An 18,613-nucleotide genomic window follows, 5' to 3' on the forward strand; every position below is an offset into this window, starting at 1 on the left:
ACTCTGACATTACTGCTGGACTCAGGCAATTACTAAAACCTGGGACGGAACGGGACGTCACCAGTTTTAGCAACAACCGCGGGGAGGTCACTGCCCGAGCGATATGTCCCGTCCTGTCCTGGGTTTTAGCAACAACCCTCATCTCACTCCGGGAGGACTGGTGCAACTGAACTCACTTTAAAAAATAAAATAAATACCTTCCTTTCCTCGTTTTATTTTTCTTTAATTGTTAGTACTGCACCCTCTTTCAATACGGGCTTATAGCCAACGCTCCTCAACAGATCAGAGGTCTCGTACGAGTCTTCAGTAAAACGTGCAGAGCAGAGGAGAGACCACTTCATAGCCGCCCAGTGTGCCCGTGAACTTCTCGCAAAACGCATCCAAATCTTTGCAGTTTGAACATTCTTGGGCCATGAATGCAATTTAAATCCACCTTCTGTTGTGTTGCTGCACCCGCCAGCAACACATCTACGCGGCATGGCGATAAATTAGCTCAAAATGGAGGATCGGAGTTGCAGTCAGCTCTGTGTTTTAGTACAGCGGAAATGGCGATGAGACCGATAGTCTTCCTGCTGTGACGTTACGGACGTCAAGGTCATTCACTCAGACCGCTACTTATATGAATCACTTTAATCATAAAAATTACTATATTAGATTTATTGTTAACGCTTAAAACTATTCCTGTGCCATTCTTGAGGTCTCAAGGCATTTATAAACAAAAAGTGAGGCCATGGTTCTGCGTATATGCTTTAAAGGGACAGTTCGGGATTTTTGACATGAATCTGTATGGCATCCCCATCAATAGTGTCGTGCAAACACACTGACTTACCCCTGACAGCATCCTGCGAGTCCAGTTCTTGTCCAGTTTTGGTCCAGACGAAAGTAGTCCGGCAAGTTTGTTGGGGTCACGAAAGTAAAACGTTTTTCTTCTCAAAACAGTATGTGTTCAAAAGAGTGATATATTTGCATCACAAAACTGTTGCCAAATAAAAAGTCAGACCTTGAAATCGCTTGGCACTATTTTCTCTCCCTCGCTATCACTGCGCGCTGTCATGTTGACATCTGCGCAGGAATCAACACCTTTCCCATTGTTTGGCAGTGATTAGGAGTTCAGATCAGCGGCGCTAACAAGCTAATTTGAGAGCAAGAACAGCGACAAATTTATCACCTTCTATAACCTATACAATAATATATTTGTGAAAATGGTGCGCACTTGCGACTATCCAGGCTGTAGCAACAAAGATGTGGCTGAATCTCTGCACACATTTCACCGTCGTAGTCAGACATGTTGTTGCTAACTTTGCTAGCAGTAAACAATGTAGTGATGTGTCGGTCGCGAACGATCCGGTTCAAAGACCCGGCTCTTTGAAGTGAACGACGGGAGCCGGCTCTTCGGTGGGAGCTGAGTTGGGGAGCCGAATTAGTTTTTTGTCCTTAGGTGCCTCAGAGAGAGAGAGACAGAGTTCAGCTCAGCTGAAGGATGATTGTCTATTTGACAACCATGATCATTGTTTTGTTGCCGTGAATTCCTAAAGCTCATGATATAAATTGTCGCTCATAAATTGACAGGTTCGGTCGGCAACCGCCTTGGCATGGCCAGATTAATCTGCGGTATACAACGAGACAGCAGTCATTATAACAGGAGCATATTTGCTGTTCCAGCGGCTTCTCATTACTGGTGGAGCAGAGGCTACGTTCACACTGCAGGCTGAAGTGACTCAAATCCGATCTTTTCGCCCATATGTGACCTGTATCCGATCTTTTATTGACAATATGAACGACACAGATCCGATTTTTTCAAATCCGACCCAGGCCGTTTGGATATGTGGTCCTAATTCCGATTCCTATCCGCTCTTTTCATATGCGACTTCAGTCTGAACCGCCAGGTCGCATTCATCCGACTTACACGTCATCAACAAGCCACAAACGTCACTATTCTGCGCTGAAGTAGGCGGCGGGTCTCTCAAAAAAAGTTACAACAACATGGCGCATAATCACGGGCGCAGATAGAGGGTGGGACGGGGGGGATTCGTCCCACCCAGATTTAAATTCACCTCGTTCGGTCCCCCCCCCCCCCACTTATAGGGAGGAAAAAACGTCTATGCTGTCTTTCTTTGCATAAGGCAAACCTCACGGAAAAATCAAAAGACTAATTACCATTCGGTTTATTGAGGTGCACAGCAGTACAGACATAGTTGCAACAACTCACATAAAACAAAACAAAGACTGATATTCGGTTGGTTGAGCTGCGCAGACTGCGCAGGTTGCGAGCTCGAGCTTGGTTGCTATGGTAACCTACAAGAAGTTTGACAGGCATATCGGGGTTGGGGTTGGTTTGCTGGCAGCTTTGTCCCCCCCAGTTTTTTGTCCCTCCCAGTTCAAAAAACGTATCTGCGCCCCTGCGCATGACATCAATGCGAGGGACGCTTCGGGCTGTGAAGGTTCTGAATCTTCTCAATGGAAGGACGCAGAGGTTAGGGAGCTGATTTCCATTTGGGGGGGATGCAGCTATTCAAGCTAGATTGGATGGGTCATACCGCAACCGGGCGGTTTTACTTCCGTAAACACTGGCCATGCTCACTGCGTGTGATGTCGTCGTATCCTGCAGTGCGCATGCGGAACACTTTTAGGTCGCTTTTCGTTCATACTGAGGATCACATACAAGTCGCATATATTTGTTAATGTGAACGACCTCACAAAAAAATCGGATTTCACAAAAAAATCGGAATTGAGCATTAAGCCTTGCAGTGTGAATGTAGCGAGAGTGCGGCACTTTTTTCTCTTTTTACATGCGCTCAAGGTGCCACATATTTTGTTGCACATTGTTCTGTGTTTGTTAAAATAATTTCCAACTTTGCTTCATAGTTTCTTAGGCCTGATTTATACTTCATAATTTATTTTGTGGCATTTTGTTCAAGGTCGAGTGTGAAATAAAGCCATAAAGGATAAACAGTTGATGTCTTCTGTGTATTTTATATTGGTAATATAACACAGTTTTGCATTATGTTTGTGAGAAAATAATTTATTAATTGGTAAGTAAGTTTTATTTCGAGAGCTAGAACATTGTTACACTGCTATACTTTACAAAGCTTTACAATGGCTACAAAAACTAAAAAAATAAAATGGAAAACATCCTATTGATAAAATATAAATAATAATGTAATTAATTAACTAGTTAATTGCAGCAATTAAATCAAAAATAAAATCTCGGGAGCCGTTTGGGAGCCGAAAGAGCCGGCTCCTTATAGTGAGAAGAGCCAAAAGAGCCGGCTCCCGAAAAAGAGCCGAAATTCCCATCACTGAAACAATGAATGAAACAGCCGTGGCTGTCACCTGGCGGCAGCGCGCAGTGATAAGAAGGGAGAGAAAATAGTGCCAAGCGATTTCGAGGTCTGACTTTTTATTTGGCAACGGTTTTGTGATGCAAATATATCACTCTTTTGAACACATACTGTTTTGAGAAGAAAAACGTTTTACTTTCGTGACCCCAACAAACTTGCTGGACTACTTTCGTCTGGACCAAAACTGGACAAGAACTGGACTCACAGGATGCTGTCAGGGGTAAGTCAGTGTGTTTGCACGACACTATTGATGGGGATGCCATACAGATTCATGTCAAAAATCCCGAACTATCCTTTTAAGGATTTCAAGCAAGCCCAGTTGCCGCCTTTAGCACCTACGGGTTTACAACGACCTGGATGACTGAGACCCTTCACAGACAAATAAAAATGCTCCGTTTCTCAAAATCCAGTGAATGTGGATAGAAAAAAACAACAGTTATTCCAGTCAGTCAATCTCGTCGTACGTGGCTTACAGCCAACTTGGCGCTACACGCCTCGTCGGCTATCAGCTCATGTACGGCTCGATTTCATGGAATAGCTGTTAAATATCAGAGAGAGTTCAAAATGCCTGCGCAACTGTCAGTCATTCCAGACTCATACAGTATGTCCATTGGCTGTCTTCACCGGATAAAACACTGAAAAAATCTTTCACTTCTTGCCTATGGGAGAAGACCGGACTAGTTTTTCCATCATTTTTTCCAGCTTTTTCTTTAAGCGCTTCGGGGTGCTTGGAGGAACGTCCCTGGGTTGCATGCATCGGTGCTATGAAAAGAGGAAAAAAAAAAACCACAATAATAACTAAATGATATCTGACTAGATGCATCTTATGTTCAGCTGGAAAAGAGTAATAATTCCATGCTTACATACGGTAGCACCTTCTCGTACCCAAGCTGCTGTACAATAAAGATTATATCCCTCATCAAAAAATTCCCGTGCAGGGATTGGCCAAGGATGGCTCACGTGACATAAAATAATTCCACCACTGATTAAGCAATGCATCTTGTGACATCAAAAATTAAAAGAATGGATATGGTGTGGGGGCGGCACGGTGGTGTAGTGGTTAGTGCTGTTGCCTCACAGCAAGAAGGTCCGGGTTCGAGCCCCGTGGCCGGCGAGGGCCTTTCTGTGCGGAGTTTGCATGTTCTCCCCGTGTCCGCGTGGGTTTCCTCCGGGTGCTCCGGTTTCCCCTACAGTCCAAAGACATGCAGGTTAGGTTAACTGGTGACTCTAAGGCCGAATCCCATTTCACCCCTTGGACCAACCCCTTGGCCCTTCCCCTCCATTTTGCGCGTTCACGTGAAGGGGTAGGGGTATCCCAATCCCAGTTAACGCGGAGGGGTAGGGGAAGGGGGAGGGCTTCTGTACCCCTCCAAACGGAGATTTTCCTGGAGCTGACTCCGAACGAAGGGGTTTGAGTGATTTCCCACAATGCCATGCGGATTTCAGCGAGATTTCATGCGGATTTCAGAAAGATGGCGGTTCCCGCGGCGAAAGATTGTCATAAATGTATTTTCTCCATTATTTACGTGTTTTAAGTTGTTATCCAGAGGAAACACGCCGCTTGATTCGCTTTCGAGCTGAGAATGAGCAGCGATTTCTGAAATCCAAGCTGCTGCTAAAAAGCTTTGGGAGTGAGTATTGTTTTCGGTTGCTTGACTGCGTACGTTTTGTTCTGTTATTCTCGCTTTTATTGTTTACATGAGTGTTCTGACACCTCATTCTGTCGGATGTGGTGCACGAAGCGCCAAAGATATCCCATTCAGTGGTGTTAGTTAACAAATCACACCCTGCCAGCAGAGATTTCTGCCTCTGGCTCTGACTGTAGCGGCTGGTCGCAGCCAATGACGCATTTGGTCGCGTTTTGCTAACGTAAACGCTGACGGAGGTACGCGATGACGTATGCGATTGTTGAAGGGCTATCCCAATACGTAAGGGTTGAATTTCAAGCCCTATCCCTTGTAGCTCAGTTTCAAGGGGAAGGGCCAAGGGGAAGGGGGAGGGGTAGGGGTAGAAATTAGAATTGGGATTGGGCCTAAATTGAGCGTAGGTGTGAATGTGAGTGTGAATGGTTGTCTGTGTCTATGTGTCAGCCCTGTGATGACCTGGCGACTTGTCCAGGGTGTACCCCGCCTTTCGCCCGTAGTCAGCTGGGATAGGCTCCAGCTTGCCTGCGACCCTGTAGAACAGGATAAAGCAGCTAGAGATAATGAGATATGGTGTGAGTCAGTCATGGTACAGTATATCCTGGATATACCATGAACTGAGGTCACAATTTCAGGCCGACTTGAGTCACAGATCTACAGATCATGATCATGCCTAGTGAGGCAGGCGATAGCATGGTATATTGCAGGTGCGCAGGTCAAAGGTCGCTTCGACGTAAAAAACAAACATGGCTGCCTCCGATGAGTTGATGCCAAGATTCAATCTCAACACTTTGAGTTTGGAATTTTTTTGATCAGGGATATAAAATCAATTAATCAATCAATTAATCAATCAACTATACCATGCACTCAGAGGCACCAGGAATTATTGGTTCTCTCCGATGACTAGCGTTTTCTTCATGGCTGCGCCAGGCACCTCAGAGAATCCGTAATTTCAACCGGAGTCTCTCAGCACATGGTATATTTGATTACTATACGCCAAAACAGATGGAGGAAATGGCTCGACCAGTCAGCTTACTGTTCTCTTTTTCAAGTGATTAAGCTGCGACTCCTCATTGTGAGCGGGGTAAAGGTCTTCGTCAGCATGTTCACCGTTTTCTTTGCACCTGCACAGAACAGACAATGCAGCGGCCTTTAATGGCAAGAATGTCGAGTTGTCAACATGTCCAAGTTCAAGATTTAAGAAAGAAAAATACGGTGAATTCACTGATGATGAACAGCTGCCTTTTTTGTTTTTAAAAGTATTACATGTCCTACATGGTAATGCAGTGTGTGTGTGGTACATAAGGTCAGATTACTTCCACCCTTGCAACACAATATACTATATACAGTCTTCTCCCCGGAGCGCTTTTTATTTATTTATTTGCTCCGAGACTCGCTGAAAAATCAAGGCAAATTTCTACCTTGTGATGTCTGGGGCATATTTTGAAGGAAAATCGGTGTTTTGAGCCGGTTTGCTGGCATGATGCACTCGGGCAGACCGGAAATACCCAAATCACTTTGCCAGAGATGCCTACCCCAAATTTTGAATTTCAGTATTCTTGAAAACATTTTTCAGTATTTTGGAATGACTTTCAGTAACATTAATTTATGCGCATTTCCATTATAAAAGAGGTGTATACACCAATATGTTTAACATTTAAATTATTAAAAAGAACTGCTTTGTGTGAATTGAATAAACAAATCGCGAGCAGCCATCTCAACTGAATTTCCACTCAACAAATTTCTAGAGCATACAATATATCACATTTTTATAAATACAATAGTGTTCCCTGTTTGCAGACATTACGGTTGACTACCAATCATTGGTATTGAATGTAACTCCTCAAAAGTATTATATTATATTGCCTGGCAAAATGTTCTACCTGTTAACGGATTCTAATAAAATTTAAAAAAAAATGTCTTATTTCATGCCAAAGAGAGTCCGACATTGTTATCTTAATGTCCCAATATATAAATACTTCAGCATAATGCTTCAGAAGAGACATTGAATAAAATGGCATTTATAATTGTATTTAAAACAGTGGAATGATCAATTTTTTGCCACAATCCCAACAGCACTAATCATAAAATTCTGTTTTTGATCATACTACATGTACATTTGTACTTGCAACACTGAAAAGACTTTGAATTAAAGAAGTCCAGCCAGTGTTTGATATTTCAGTGAATAAAAATCAGACATGGAAAAAGAAACAATAAGTTTAACTCACATTTCATGGCATTAATCGACAAGTTCAACTCCAAGCACAGGTCAACCATCACCGCTTCAGCACGTGTCACGTTCCGTGTCTTTTCATCCACAGATTTTGTAAAAAACTGCTGGATACCCCCAGATTTACTTTCCGCCTCACTCGCCATTTCAGCATACTCCATATGCTTTTTTTGTAGTTGACATGCAGCGTGCAGTCATCGCGACCACCATGAGTGATGTTAAAGGAACAGTCCACCGTACTTCCATAATGAAATATGCTCTTATCTGAATTGAGACGAGCTGCTCCGTACCTCTCCGAGCTTTGCGCGACCTCCCAGTCAGTCAGACGCAGTCAGACGCGCTGTCACTCCTGTTAGCAATGTAGCTAGGCTCAGCATGGCCAATGGTATTTTTTGGGGCTGTAGTTAGATGCGACCAAACTCTTCCGCGTTTTTCCTGTTTACATAGGTTTATATGACCAGTGACATGAAACAAGTTCAGTTACACAAATTGAAACATGGCGATTTTCTATGCTATGGAAAGTGCGCACTATAATGACAGGCGTACTAACACCTTCTGCGCGCTTCGGCAGCGCATTGATATCTGAGCTCCGTATCAACGCGCTGCCAAAGTGCGCAGAAGCTGTTAGTACGCCTGTCATTATAGTGCGCACTTTCCATAGCATAGAAAATCGCCATGTTTCAATTTGTGTAACTGAACTTGTTTCATGTCACTGGTCATATAAACCTATGTAAACAGGAAAAACGCGGAAGAGTTTGGTCGCATCTAACTACAGCCCCAAAAAATACCATTGGCCATGCTGAGCCTAGCTACATTGCTAACAGGAGTGACAGCGCGTCTGACTGCGTCTGACTGACTGGGAGGTCGCGCAAAGCTCGGAGAGGTACGGAGCAGCTCGTCTCAATTCAGATAAGAGCATATTTCATTATGGAAGTACGGCGGACTGTTCCTTTAATGTCAGTTCTACACAGTTTGCAGTGCGCGTATCCATTGCCCTTTTGACTGGGTGTAATGCACGGCCATTCTACCGTATCGAAAATAGCGCGAACAAATGTGCGGAATCTGCGCGTGTCACACACAGCATGTGTGGTTGTCGTAAAAATAAATAGCCTTGCCGTGAATCGTGCATGGATTGAAAAAAGTCGCTTGGACATTTAAAAACAACTCACTGGAATTTAAGACTTTATAATAATTCCGTACAGAATAACACTGTTTGCCGTAACATCGTATTTACGTAACTTTTCCGTACAAAATACGGCCAATCCGTACTAGTAGGCATCTCTGCTTTGCTGATGCACTGGCAACTAGGGATGGCGAAAAATAAAAAAAATCTTGACCGACCACCGAGCCTCATTAGCCGGTTAAAGTCGGTTAACCTAGGAGTTTAAAATTCTAGAATTGGAATTATTAGAATCTATTCTAAATCTAACCGCGAGCATCCGCACATTCAGTCCCAGTCGCTGCCCTCCACTCACATTACCTTTTCTACAGCGCGAAACATTTAGTCAAACACGGCACTGATGTCGAGGGGTTTGTATTGGAGCGGAGGACAAATGGCTCCAGCTTAGAGACGGTTTCAGTTGGCCATGATGCGGTTGAAAATAAAGTGCTAGAAGAAGTACATAACATTCAGTGATGGGAATAACGGCGTTAAAATAAAGGCTGTTATAACGCCGGGTAATCTAATTAATTAGCTCCAATCGTTATAACGCCGTTACCAATATCAACACGCCATTACTGCATGGTATTGAAGTTGCTCTGAAGCCGTCACCGACTCGGTTCACAGACATAAAAGCTGCGTTTGTCACTCCCCGTCCAGACACCGCTGTCATTTCATTCTCTCCCCTTCCCTCCAAAAGTCGGCATCTGCGCCTTTAGTTTGTGTGGAGAGATCTGATCTGCAATCACATGCATTGTTGGCTACAGACCGAAACATACTTTCAGAATGCACTGGCCAAGGCAGGACTAAACTCCATGTGCCTTCTATTAATAATTTTAAAAAAAAAAATAGTAATTTGTAAGCTAAAAAGCCTGTGTCTACACTTTTCTTTCGCTGAGTGGCAGCTGTTTTCAACTGGGGCGGGAGGGCGGGACATGACTGAATGGGTGTTTCTGATTTGTCAGCTGTCGTCCTTACACTGCATGGCACGCCCCAAGCGTTTACAACACATAATTCCAGGTTCTCCGCTCCAAAACGATTGATTTTTTTTTTAACCGACAACCAAAATAAAAAATTAACCGGTTGACGTTGATTCGGTTAACCATCGGTCAAATGGTCATCGGTTAACATCCCTACTGGCAACCATGACGCTTCAGTGCACGGGCAAGCACCCTCGCACTGACATTACACTGACCTTAGCAACCGTCACTACCCTCGCTTGTCCCCCAGGCAGAACTTTGTTTACATACTCAGGGATGAGAGTTGGTGGTCACCAAAAAAAGCAGAAAACAAGATGGCGCCCGAAGCCAGAGGTCTGGGAGGGATAGCCCCCCAGGAAAATTTTGAAAAATAAGGCCTTACAAACCACTTTTCCTGCAATCTGAGCTGTAGTAGATAAAAAAAAAATCTGTTGTCTTTTTTATATATTTACATGAAAATATGTTTCAAATCAATAGGAGTATTGTCTCATCTCATCTCATCTCATCTCATTATCTGTAGCCGCTTTATCCTGTTCTACAGGGTCGCAGGCAAGCTGGAGCCTATCCCAGCTGACTACGGGCGAAAGGTGGGGTACACCCTGGACAAGTCGCCAGGTCATCACAGGGCTGACACATAGACACAGACAACCATTCACACTCACATTCACACCTACGCTCAATTTAGAGTCACCAGTTAACCTAACCTGCATGTCTTTGGAGTGTGGGGGAAACCGGAGCACCCGGAGGAAACCCACGCGGACACGGGGAGAACATGCAAACTCCGCACAGAAAGGCCCTCGTCGGCCACGGGGCTCGAACCCGGACCTTCTTGCTGTGAGGCGACAGCGCTAACCACTACACCACTGTGCCGCCCCGAGTATTGTTTGAATTCAAAATAAAATCACATTCTACATTCAAGGGTATGGTTATAATTCATGATCAACAAAAATGACAAAATAAATTCACATTAAACATAAGTTTTATTAATTATCAAAATGTTCATATATTAAATAAAATTTCTTAGGGAGAAAAGGTCAGTCACCCTATGTCCTCATTAGTTGCATATGATTTCAAAGTCTTTTGAAATATTTAAGTTTTCAAAACTCAGCATTAACCTCCTAAGGCCCAAGCTGTTTTTTTACATGCATTTTTTATTTCTCTTTGCTATTTGGGCTTATTAGAACCTGATTAGAATAAAAACTAAGCATCATCTTTTGATAAGATGTACTTTTAGAGAAAAAGTATGTCCACATATGTGGATTCTTGTTCCGAATTTCCATAAAGTGCTGTCCACGCATGTGACCGCTAAGCCCTAGGAGGTTAATTCAGATTTACTGACCATCATATACATGTTCAATGTACTAAATCAAACGAATGCTAAGTTTATGGGATCATGTCTATGTACACTTTATACAATTATTTATAGTTCACAGTCACTTCTCATTTTCATTTGATCATTTTGACTTCTTCAGCTTTTTGGCCAAAGACAAGAGCTTGTCAGTCCTCTCTCTGTTTTTTTATACCAGCATTGATTTCACGTACCTTCGCTTCGTCTCGCTCGTCAATTGTATTCGGCATTTTGAGTAAAAAAGCCGATACGAAAGAGAAACGTCTTTTTGAAGCGCAGCGACGATAAACATGTGCAAGTTTCGATAAAATAGAACAGATGCGGGTACTTTTGTAAGAACTGTTATGATTGGCTTTTGTTCTCTCTCGCACTCTTGTAAGAACTGTTATGATTGGCTATCATGCTCTCGCCAGCGATGTTTTGGCCAATTACATTGTAGATAACACGTATTCTACCGCGAGACTTAGCGAGACTAAAGATGGCGAAAATGTAAACATGTAACATCGTCGTACGCTTGAGTATCACGAAGGAACATACCCCAACCCCCCCTCAATGAAAAAAAAAAAATCTCAACGGATTTGGCATAATATCGATTTTCGCTCAGAAAAAGCGGAAATCCGCCGAAAAGCGGAAAACTCTCATCCCTGCATACTGTTCACATATTGAAGCCAAGCGGAAATGTCCAGCGTCTGAAGAAAACTCCAGCGAAAAAAAGCTCTACGACCGGATTACTTGGATAATCTTAGTCAGGAAGAAGCGAAGGATAGATATACATTGAAATTAAGAGTTTATTCGTGATTATGATCCGTACAAAATTCCTCGAAACGACTGGCGTGACGGTGCAGATTTGTGGCCTAGCGTTAGTGTTAGCTATGTGTTGGAATATACCTTCTTTTTCCCCCTGAAGAGTCCTGACACAGAAGAACTACAAAAGCAAGAAAATCTTTTTTTTTTTGTGTGTGTGTGTGTGTGTGTGTGTGTGTGTGTGTAGACTCCCCCCCGACATCAGCTTTTGGGAACAGAATAAAAACAAACAAAAGAAACCGGATGCCAGCAAAAACCCTCAACCACCTCTTCGTGATCTCCCTCCAAGGCCCACCATGTGAGGAGATGGACTACGCTGCTGCTTGGGCTAACAAGAAAAAGATGAGACTCCAAGTGATCAACTAATGGCTTGAACTCTAAGTTGAGGGCAGATCATCCAGCTTACCACCTCCGAGTGTTATATAATTACCCCAGACTTAGGCTACATCCAGAGGTGGGGACTTGAGACTTGGACTCGAGTCGACTCGAGTCATTGTTTTCATGACTTGTGACTTGACTTGACAAAACATGAAAATACTTGAGACTTGACTCGGACTTGGAAGTTTAAGACTCGGGACTTGACTTGACACACGATGACTTGAGTGACTTGAGTGTTATTTCCATCGTGTTTGTATTGTGAAAATAAAATGTAATATGCACATACTTCAGTAATTTTGATTGCACTGTCGTTGCGTTGTCACCGCCCTGTCCATCAGGCACGCTCTCTGCGTGGGCTATATACCGGCACGCCCCATGCCACGATGTGTTCACAGATTTCACATCATATCATCATGTCAGCCATCCCAAGAGTAATCACTTTCGGCTTCAAGGGCTACTGCCTAGAAGGTAAACGACGAATGGCGCAGTGCAAGATTTGCAACGTGACGATTTCTGACAGCCAGACCATGACCTCCAATTCCGTCCGGCATTTGAAGATCCATTCTGCCCAGTAAGTTTATTAATGTGTTGTTATTTGGTGATAGCAGCTAAACTCCTCGTTAGCCAATGTTAGCCACGAGAGTGAGCGGTAGGAGGATTTTAGCCGTTGCAGATGTAGCTAGGGATTCAGTTTATTATTGTGAAATTCTTATGTGAATGCTGGTAAGCAATGTAGTTACGTCAAGTTTAATGATATTGTATATCAGTAGTAGTAAGTTGATTGTGCACTTTGCAGTCGTGATGCTGAATAACATAAGCAGCTTCCTACCCTGTTGTTCTGTTTCAGGGTTAAGCTAATGGTCAGCTTGTGAACATGTACACGGTCATGAGCAGTACAAATTCGTGTGTGTTCGTGTACATTAGCCAGACTGTCCATAGGGCAGAGAGGCAGGGGAGTTTATCATAGCCGTTTGAAATAGCAGTGCAGCAACCTGCACATTTTTTTCGTCACACTACCCGATCAAAAAAGAAAAGAAAACTCCGTCCCACTGCCTATCATGCACTATTGAAAAAAGCGCCACAATTTGGATTCCCCGGCATGCCACTCGCTGTTTGAATACAGGCTAGCAGCAACACTAAACTCTGCAAAATAGGCTGACTGTGCGCGGGAGTCTCGGTTCCCGCTGTAACACAGTGTTACGAAAATAAATTGTGCAGTCATCCAAACCATGAATTTACATTTAGTATATCAGGCTACCAGGCCGCCAAAACAATGGTTTGAATGACTACAATTTAGAGAGCACAACTCTGTAACTGAACAGGTGCATTGGATATTTCCCAGTGAGGTAATTTAAAAAGTCTCTGGGTAATTGTTCAAGGAAAGATGAATCCCGCGCGCTGTCCTTTCCGTATTGTTCCCGAAACGTTGCACTTGTGGTAAGGAGGACAGTGCGTTAGCCACGACCGAAACGTTGTGAGCAAAGTTCCTGTGGAAAGGAATGCGCGGGATGCATATTTCATTTAACATTTAGTTTCGTAACAATCTATTATAGCGGGAACCAAGACTCCCGCGCCAAAGTCGTTCTACATGTCCCCGCTCCGCACAGGCTGAGGCAGCCTCGGAGAGGGAGAGAGCGAGAGAGCGCTTTTGCACACACCTCTGTAGCTTGTCATATGGGGTAAGATGATGTCACTTTTGCACGGGCGAACAGGTCTTCTTTTTGAGACCTAAATTATGTCTGACACATTTCTCTATCCTTTGGGTTTTTTTTTTTTACTGGCGCAAACATACATCGAAGTCACTTCAGGTTTCTCCACGTGTATCTTATTAATAATAATCATCTCATCTGACGTGATTAGAGATTGGAGGAGCTCATGCCCCTGTTAACCCAAGGGTCGTCCTACCCTCTTTTAACTACGCACATAACAGAATGCCAATTCTCTGTTTATTTTTCTTGTTGGCTGATGACAAATGTGAGAAACTTAGTTGGCTTTCAATCTTGCAATCAATTTTGCCATCAATAAATAACTTTGTGACATTATTACTGTTTTGTTTTATGTATTTTACAGAACATGAGTATTTAAAATGCAAATATTTAACAGGTTGGGCACATGTGCCAGGGATGTTTACTGACATTTACTTATGTATTGCCTTTTCAATGTATTAAATTCATATTCTGCTGCTAAAATTACGCCAATACGCCTAAGGTGACTTGACTTGGACTTGACTTGACTTATTATAGGACTTGACTTGACTTGACATAGCCTGTGACTTGACTTGACTTGCCCAAGAAAAAAAAGACTTGGGACTTACTTGGGACTTGAAGGTTAAGACTTGAGACTTACTTGAGACTTGCACATGCGTGACTTGGTCCCATCTCTGGCTACATCCACACGACAACGGCAACAAGATTTTTTTTTTTTAAATATCGCATCCACATGGGCAACGGATCAGTAAAATATCAGGTACTTATGGCAACGTAACATTTGCTGAAAACGATGCAATACACATGCCACACCTCTAGGTGCACTGTAAGACGGTCCCATCGGAGACACCAGAACAATAGAAGAAGCAGACGCATGCGCATAAACCCCTTCTTCTGTAGCAACAGCCAGATAAAGTTTTGATTATTAATCAGTAGCGTAAAACGAAAGACGCGGAAAGAGGAATGAACGGGGGTAGATGAAAGCCGGTACGCCAACATTCTGATATCCTCCAGAATTCTTTAATGGTTCGGAATAAATTGAATGCTACACGTTGATGGATTACTTTGTTCTTCTACGCCCTTTTTGAGGAATGTATTGTCGGACTTAAACCAACATCTGAAGAGGTGAGATCGCTCCTTTTTTTTTTCCTATGCTTGCTGGTGGGATTGTTTTTGGTTTTGGAAAGCGCACGGGCGGTGCGCGGTTTGGTACTGCTTCCGCAGTGTTTGGACTAAAGACTCTGCCCTAAGGGCTATTCTCTCACTCTCTCTCTCTCTCACTTTGCACCATTACACAATAAATATTCACAGTGAAAATATTTTGTAAGCGCGTTTCATGAACCAAGTTATAGGATTTGTTGACAACTCGCATCGAGTTCGTTACACTTCTACCCGGCGTGAAGCACTGACAGTCATGTGGTTGTGAAGTCATCGTAAACAAATCCGTTCTACTCATCCAGACGACTTCACAACGGCGCCGTTGCCAGATTTTTCCACTCTGGGACCCGTTCTCAAAAGATTTCATTTTGGGGCACCCAAAACGCCGGTGCCGTGTGGACGCCAGCCCGAAACGATAAACAATTTTATCAGATTCACCTGAATCCGTTGCCGTGTGGACAGGGCCTTAGTGCTTGTTTCAAGAACCGTCCTTTATGGTTTACATCGTCCGTATGTGTACCACTGTAGTAGCAGTATTATTGCTCAAACATGTTTATTCTAAGGTGCTTTAAGTATTAAGTAGGCTGAAGTATAAAAGGGCATTTGTGCAGTAAATGCAGTCCGCAGGGGGTATTATGATTTTTTTCTAACTGCAACAGAACTCATTTAAAATTTTGGTTCGTGGTGTTCTGGCAGTGGTTCAGGTAATAAAACAGCATTACGAGATCATACATCGTTGTCAGATGAGGACTTTATTTATTGCTCATGTGAACCCCATGCTGCAAACCACAGCATCACAGACCTCCACTTGTTGGAGCAACCTTTTCACAGTAAAAAAGTGGCAGTATCAGTACCACCATAAAATGCTCCTAAAAGTGACCAGAAGCCACCAAATGGGCTCCCTTTTTTCAAAATTTTACAAGCGGGACGCCCCTTGTACTCTCCCCCCGCACGCCTACATACTCTCCAATCTACAGGCTGCGCAGGGTGGCCTGTGGTCACCCAAAAGTTAGGGCTTTATTTTAATCCTGGGGAGAACACTGCTATATATCAGGCATGTAACGACAAACAATACTGTATTACTATAAATCGTGATACAAATTTAGGACGATGCAAACTGATGAAATACAACAAAATGAATCGTGATTATTATCAGGCTGCATAATCTCTTAGTTTTTCCTTGCTGTAATTGCATTGTTTAGACAACAGAAGGTGCAATAACTTACAATACCGGGAATACACGTGACTTCAGCGCAGGTGGAAGTAACGCAGCTCTAATGCTGCGAAAACGCACAAATACCAGATCTAAACCGAGAGGAGCTGCTGTGGGATTGACGGTAAATAGACTTAACCTCCTAGGGCTTAGCGGTCACATGCGTGGACAGCACTTTATGGAAATTCGGAACAAGAATCCACATATGTGGACATACTTTTTCTCTAAAAGTACATCTTATCAAAAGATGATGCTTAGTTTTTATTCTAATCAGGTTCTAATAAGCCCAAATAGCAAAGAGAAATAAAAAATGCATGTAAAAAAACAGCTTGGGCCTTAGGAGGTTAACAAGAAATCAGAGCTCTCTTTTTACAGACTGCTGAAAACGAAAGAAAAAAGAGAAGCAAATGGAGATAGAAGAAGTGTTCACAAATGTTTATTAAGAAGCCGCACATTTATTTTTCCATGTATTTCATTTTTAACAAAGGAATATTTTAGTTAATAGGCTCTCATATTGTACTCCTATTTTTATAAACGTGGGTAAATACTTATTGTTGGTTATTAAGGAAATGAAACAAAATGGTGTTTAACAAAAGGAATATTTAAGTGGATAAAGAATGGGGAAATAAATGGTGCATGTATTTTGTATATTGCAGGAAAATTGAATCATGAACCCAATATTATGAATTGAATCGTTACATGCCTAATATATGTGTTATTTACCAGCTGGGAGGTCCGTATGGTGAAATACCGTGACCAAGGTCTTGAAAGTACTGAGCGAGGCCCTCTGGGCCGATGTCAGTATTTAAGGCCGGGGTCACGGTATTTCACCATACGGACCGACCGTAAGCTGGTAAATAATATATTTATTTTTTTCTTGAAGAAATTCTAACAGAAAACGAGAGCGCCCGAAAGGGAAAACCGAGCCGAGCCGCCATTTTGAATCCTCATTCACGGCTGTGATGCAAATGGCTTCCTCCTCGGTATACAAGTGCACTTCCATGGCAGGGAAAAAACTACATTTTGCCGCCTATGTAGTCCCCTATTTATACAAAATTGAGTCATTCAGGATTCAGCCATGTTTTTGCTTGGCGTTAGCAACAGTTACAGGTTTTTAGCTTTCTCCTGAAATGTTTTCTTTTATTTCTTCTTCCTCAGGGTAGTAAAACTCGCTTTCGCTGTGAACACTGTCGTTATCACTATCCATGCTGTAAAATTAATGCTATTATGCTGAGAAATGCTGGCAAAAATTTAAGATTTTTGATAAAAATCCTATAAAAAAGATAAATGTTGACAAAAAAATGCTACTATGTTTGTTGGTGTTGTGACTGAGCGAGTTGCCAGGAGGTCCGTAACCGGGGTCCGTAACATAGGATACAGACCCGCTCGCCAGCCAATCAGAGCGCAGGATTTGATGGAAACCGGACCACGAAAAAATAAAATTATATTCTTTTGTAATAAGGAGCACTGGGGAAGCAATTGCCCCTAATTTATAGGACTTCTAGGAAGACAAACTCTACATGTTCCCCCGACAAACTATTTACCCCGCTCCAGGTCTTTTCATATTCGGGTCAGTAAGGGTTTAATCACGCTCGTCTCTACATGGCTCGGGACATCTTGATTTTGTGTGTCCAACTTTGAAAACATTAAAAACCAGGCATTATTTAGCGCCGTGAATTTGGTCGATTTGGTAGCCACAACCACACCAAGTGTAAAAGCAATCTGTGGGAACACAGGCAGGGATAAAATGATTCAGGAATGATGTTCCTTGCTACCACAGAGATATAAGAAACCATGATGGCATGCAAAACTAATGGGTTAATGGTGTCACGCTTTCGGTTTGCATTAACCCTTTCACCACTGCACACTGCTTTTTCCGTCTCGCTGTAGTCGGGAAGCCCCTTCTGCAAAAAGTCACGCAGTGCTGAAAGGGTTAAGCTGAATTCAGTGTCTCCAGGTTGGGTTTATTTTATTTTAATGCTTACTGTTTAATTTCTCTCAAACTCAACATCAGCTCTTGAAGAACAAAATGGTCTAAATATTTGTCAGGTTATGAGAATTTCACGAAGATCAATTGTGCTTTTGGATTTGCAATTAAACCGCTGACTTGACGCACCACAGAAGCTTTAGCTACTGTATGTTCTATCACGCCACCTAATTTTAAATATGATGAACATGCGTTATTACAAACTGGGGTGGGAAATCAACCAACCGACCGACTTTCTTGATCCCAAGGTGGGAAATTGTTTGCTTGCAGCACCAAGTTATCAGACATGCAAAAAGAAAGACACACTGTACAACACAAATACAATGAATAAATAAATAAATAAAAAGATCCCCAAAACAAGCTGACTATATAATGTACAGATAACAATTTTAAAAAAAGTGCTTTGTACATGTGAATGTGCATTAATAGTGCGAAAAACAAGAACTGTGATAAATGAAGATAAAAACTATGCAAGAGTGGCAGTACTGAACGGAAGATAAATACATAAATAAAAAAGTAATGGTGCAAAAGTGATGAATAATGGTAAACAAATACGCTCTAAAAATATCATATCCTGACTCTTAGAGACATTTCTACAATACGCATCACAACTGCTTTTTTTAAATTATAAATTCATGAACTTTTGTTTATTTATTAAAATTAATT

The 18,613-nt window shown here is 42.5% G+C and overlaps 1 protein-coding gene across 1 annotated transcript in view; it reads right to left on the reverse strand.

Moving 5' to 3' along the window:
* The window catches only part of mcph1 (microcephalin 1), a 132,227-nt gene that overhangs the window by 92,263 nt on the left and 21,351 nt on the right, over positions 1-18,613 (reverse strand). Inside the window, exons 5-6 of the mRNA XM_060925450.1 lie at positions 6,021-6,108; positions 4,001-4,103 (exon numbers count right to left, since the gene is read on the reverse strand). Of these exons, the coding sequence (XP_060781433.1) occupies positions 4,001-4,103; positions 6,021-6,108 (191 nt within the window). The remainder of the gene's footprint in view (positions 1-4,000; positions 4,104-6,020; positions 6,109-18,613) is intronic.

Source organism: Neoarius graeffei, chromosome 7 (assembly GCF_027579695.1).
Source record: "Neoarius graeffei isolate fNeoGra1 chromosome 7, fNeoGra1.pri, whole genome shotgun sequence".
Taxonomy (NCBI): Eukaryota; Metazoa; Chordata; class Actinopteri; order Siluriformes; family Ariidae; genus Neoarius; species Neoarius graeffei.